A 5412-nucleotide genomic window follows, 5' to 3' on the forward strand; every position below is an offset into this window, starting at 1 on the left:
ATCTGTTTAATGAAACCGTTCAAATCAGTTGCTCTTTCGACATTCTGTACAAAGCATCAGCAAATGAAACACAGCTCCTTTATCCAGCATGGCTGATGAACACGAAGTCAGCAGACAAGATAACTATGTTGGCTTGAATGTTGGTGGAAAGATCTTCAAGACCTCTCGTTCCACGTTGTTATGTATTCCTGGCAGTTTCTTTTCGAGCTTACTAGAAGGCTCCGTCCCATCGGCTAAAGATGACCAAGGGAATTTTCTTATCGACCAAGACGGTAAAATATTCCGCCACGTCCTCAATTTCCTGAGGTATGGCAAACTAGTGCTACCAGAAGGCTTCGGTGAGTACAGTCTCCTCGAATGCCAGGCAGATTTTTTCCAGCTTGAGAAACTCTCAGAGTATATCGAGAGACATGTGTCGATGATGTCAGTTGGACTCATGTTTCCAGATGGAAAGATTTTCTATACCACTAAGGATATCTTATTGAAAGAGGAAAAGTCATTCTTTACCAAGATGTTGAGTGGAGAAGCTGTCGTTCCTAGGGACTTCCAGGGAATCTACATCTTGAAAAGGGGTGACAGCAAAGTGTTTCATCATATCATTAACTACCTCGAAAAGGGTGTAATTTTCGACCCACTCAACGAAAATGAATTGGACAGTCTCGAGAAGGAAGCCAAACACTTCGGACTCCACTTATTTGCAGATCACTTAAAGAGTGTTCGGTTCATGATATCGAGGCGAAGAGACGAAGGATTACATATCCATTTCTATTACTGTGTGAATTCCCCATGTGTTGTCTACAAAACGCTCCATGGCGGCTATGATAGGGATTTGACCTATTATGGTTCATGTGCAGACAAACCTGATAAAACTCGTAATTTATTGCACAACCGATCTACAGTATATAAAGGAATGGAGTCTGGAGTTGTTGACATGGAGATCATTAATAGCACCAAGCCTGCTAGTTTAGGTGATGTGATGTCCTATTTAGAAGAGAAAGGAGGACCAAATCGCATTCCTAGTAAGCCTAAACAGAGTCATCTTAGCCAAGGCTGCATCAGATTAGAAGTCTTACCTAATCCAAATATCAATTTTTATCCAAGACAGTATCATAAAACGTAAAAATTACCATATGATTGTGATTTTTTGCATGGTCAGCCCCCCCACTTTATGCTCAGCCCCCACTTTGAAAATCGTTCCGCGGCCCCTGTATCACATGATATTTCTATCAAGAAATAGGTATATATCATTTTCAGATCATCTCATATAATCAAACGAATAATGGTTTTGACAATTTAACAAACAAAATTCAGTTATAATTCCACAATTTGTTATGGAATTTTACTACCACATGTGCACAGTATCCCCAGTTACAATAACTATAAACCTGGGTTTATTAAGTTAGGCCTTTTAATGTGTTTGCGAACCGATTTAAGCTTTGAAGAACAATTCCGAGAAGTTGAAACTGACGAGTAAAGTACACTAAAAAAACACTGAGTAAAATTTTTACACAATATTGAGTAGAAAGGGAACATCATGCATGTTTGCTGGATATTTTCTTTTATATTGGGCTATTCCAACGCAACATTGCGTAAAATTTACAAAATATTGGGTATCCTTTTACCCAACAAACATGCACGTTCCCATTTTACCCAATATTGGGTAAACTTTTTTTAGAGTGTATTAGCTCTACGGTACCTCTATGATGAATCTAAGAAAAAAGACCCTTCCAAGAAGGATCTACCTCGTGAGGATCGAAGAAAAGACGGATCAATGCCGATGTCGAAAACTTGGCTGGTCTTCGGCTATCTTGTGCTGATCTACACTTGGGTATATATGCCGTTTATCGGTCATGCCGCTGACCCATGAATCTCAGTGATGAATCTTAATGATCATAACCTCTTATCCTAAGTAACTCAACTAATGTATAACTGTCTAATCCGTAATTATGTAATCCGTAACCATAAATTAATTCGCCAACTAAAATACAAATTATTGAATGAGGTGGTGTAATATCTATAGAAACTAAGTTCAATTACAATTCCTGTAAATGTTTAATCATTCAAAATAAAGATATCTCTTGACTTTCATTATATTTCATGACTAAACAGTTATAAGCAAATTGAACTGCAAACTAAGGACATACATGTATGCAAAAGTGTTCGGTTAAGACTATCTAGTAAATCTCACTTTGGTTAACTTCATCTCGGTAGATGCTTTGATAAAGCAACTATTCAAAATATCGTATAAAATACACATCAAACTCTTGTCCAAGATAATAAGAAAATACAAATAATACATATATAGCAACATAGACAAGAGATAGCAAATGAATTCTACAATTATTTTATCCTACTTATAGAACATGATTTTGTTATACTACAATGGAATTGCCAAAATGGTCTTAATCTTAACACTATCCAGAAAACCATGTTGGTATGGTAATGTCATGATACACTATGCTATTCTGTAATTATTTTATGGAAATGGAAGAAGATTCATTTATTTAATTGCTGATTCATTCATAATTTGTTCTAAAACTTGCATATTTAAATCCCTTAAAAGTTTCTGTAAATAGATATTTCGCCGTATTTGCTTGAATTATGCAGGAATAATGACCATTTGTTCGTGGGAGAACTATACTTTTTGGTGGACTCCTCATTTCTTTATATATAATATAGATTTCGATTTGATTTTCTATAACCTATTATTTTGTAAATATATATGTATAGGCCTAAACCATTCTATTTTATGGAAATAGAATAAAAGTCTTGAATTGCGAATCTTGAACTTTTTCTTACTTTAAAAAAAATATATGGGGACATTGCAGAAAGAGATGCGATCGAACGCAACTATAACAATCAAACGCGACTACATTTTCAACCAACCAGAAGCACGTATTCTGAACTTGCGTTTCATTCTTTGACTTGCATTTAAACACAATACTTTCTGCAACGTGCCCGTGTAGAGAATGGCCCGTATTCTGAAGTCAGGTTTAAATTAGACCATGGTCTAACTCTGTGCTAAAATTATGGGAAGCCATAAGTGTCATAAATCTTTATCAAGTTTTATTTTTCTTATGTTTACTGTGCTCTTTCCTGATTCATCGATGGTGAAGACAATCATATATTTATACTTCCTAGACAATTATGAATGATTTGAGAGCCAAATGAGCTGAATGATTTATGTAACAATTGGCTATCCATACTTAATTCATAACTTTAAACCTGAGTTTAAGTTAAACCCGACTTCAGAATACGAGCCTATATGTGTTTGAAATCCAATATTCTTCATTTACATTTACAAATGGAAAGAAATATGTTAAAGAAAGAGAACTCCCGAAAAGAATTGCGAATCTTGAACTTTTTCTTACTTTAAAAAAAATATATGGGGACATTGCAGAAAGAGATGCGATCGAACGCAACTATAACAATCAAACGCGACTACATTTTCAACCAACCAGAAGCACGTATTCTGAACTTGCGTTTCATTCTTTGACTTGCATTTAAACACAATACTTTCTGCAACGTGCCCGTGTAGAGAATGGCCCGTATTCTGAAGTCAGGTTTAAATTAGACCATGGTCTAACTCTGTGCTAAAATTATGGGAAGCCATAAGTGTCATAAATCTTTATCAAGTTTTATTTTTCTTATGTTTACTGTGCTCTTTCCTGATTCATCGATGGTGAAGACAATCATATATTTATACTTCCTAGACAATTATGAATGATTTGAGAGCCAAATGAGCTGAATGATTTATGTAACAATTGGCTATCCATACTTAATTCATAACTTTAAACCTGAGTTTAAGTTAAACCCGACTTCAGAATACGAGCCTATATGTGTTTGAAATCCAATATTCTTCATTTACATTTACAAATGGAAAGAAATATGTTAAAGAAAGAGAACTCCCGAAAAGGGTGTGAAATAGCATCCAATACATGAATTCCTGTTTCGGGTGTAAAATCTGACATTTTATTGGTTAATCAAAATTAGTATATACACTGTAACAACGCTGTGTAGAATTTTAGGCACGTTGCTTGAGTCCGTCACTCTAACAACTATTGTTTAAACTTTTTATGCAAACAACTGTTCAAATTTTTCAAACAACTGTTTTAACTATTGAAACAACTTTTAAGCTTTTTAAACAGCTGTTTAAACACGTTGTTTAAAAAGTTTAAACAACTTGTTGTTAGAGTGACAAGCTTAAACAACGTGCTATTTGTTTTACTGTGTACTTCAAACCCCGTTAATGGTATCTTTCAGAAGGCTATTTAGAAATTGAACACAATAATAAATCCAACTTATTTACTCTATAAACTGATCAGATATTGTTTAAATTTCAAAGACAATGTTTGAAATTTAAATAGCAATGTTCAATATAAAACATTAGAACACTTGATAAATGTTTCTGAAATATTTTTTTTTAATGTCAAACAACAACCGTGAGTTCATATTGTAAATCAAGTTATATAAAATTTTATACCTGTTGTTAGTTGATATACCCCCTTGGAATTTTCCTCAAACATCAACAACATTTGGGAAGGCCTATTTGTTCTCACAACAGGATATGGCCCTGTATTCCCATTCCTGTCATAATGTTACGTGTTGAGCGGTCAGCTGCTCAAACCAATTACAGCCGCAAAATACGCTACGTGTGGGACTGTGAACGACCTGGTCCAGACTTTTAACCTGACCTAGGGGCCATAATTACAACAGGGGACGGTCTGGTACTTTATTACTGTCATTACTAGGTACACAAATAGACTAATTAATTGACAGATAACTAATTTTCAAGACTCCACGCTTATTTGCACGAGAATGCAAGGGGGTAAAAAGTTAGAAATAAAATAAATTAGTAAGCAATATAAGAGAAAAGAGGGAAAGTGATTCATAGATAGCGCGGTGCTCATATAATTTATGAGTCAGGCAAATCAAAGCAATTGCTGGTGATTTCTTTTCAGAGTCTATATATAGCATTCTAAGATAAAACATGTATCAAAATGTAACTTGTATGTATCTCTCAATATGTAACTTGTATGTCCCTTCGTTCAGTTAAGTTATCTTCAATAAATTTGTCATGAAATGTCATAGAATTTTACTTATCATTTTGAGTATGTATTATTTTGAACATGTATTTACACTGTTATATCACCTTTTTAAACGGAAATAAATAAATCTAAATGTAATCTAAATCTATCTCGACCTGTTTGGTTCTGAAGTATCCAGATGTTTCATTTAATGAAATCTAGGATGGAGACTAAAAGAGTTCAGTAGGAAAGACAATTCATTGTGATGCTCATGTGGAAAAAATGTGTGGTATGGTCATGATTATTAAATGTACGTCATTTAGTGAAATATCCGTTAAAAACACCGTTGTTTTGCATAAATATTCATCATGGAATCATATTTTTG

The 5412-nt window shown here is 34.2% G+C and overlaps 1 protein-coding gene across 1 annotated transcript; it reads left to right on the forward strand.

Moving 5' to 3' along the window:
* LOC135156227 (uncharacterized) lies at positions 1-5192 on the forward strand. Its single transcript, XM_064107990.1, has one exon. The coding sequence runs from the start codon at positions 89-91 to the stop codon at positions 1118-1120; it is 1032 nt and encodes a 343-aa protein (XP_063964060.1). The 5' UTR covers positions 1-88; the 3' UTR covers positions 1121-5192.
* The last annotated feature ends 220 nt before the right edge of the window (positions 5193-5412 follow it).

The sequence above is a fragment of the Lytechinus pictus genome, chromosome 12 (genome assembly GCF_037042905.1).
Source record: "Lytechinus pictus isolate F3 Inbred chromosome 12, Lp3.0, whole genome shotgun sequence".
In the NCBI taxonomy this organism is placed as follows: Eukaryota; Metazoa; Echinodermata; class Echinoidea; order Temnopleuroida; family Toxopneustidae; genus Lytechinus; species Lytechinus pictus.

Coding starts and splice junctions, on each gene's coding strand:
- LOC135156227 (XM_064107990.1), top strand. CDS start 89: ATGGCTGATGAACACGAAGTCAGCAGACAAGATAACTATGTTGGCTTG.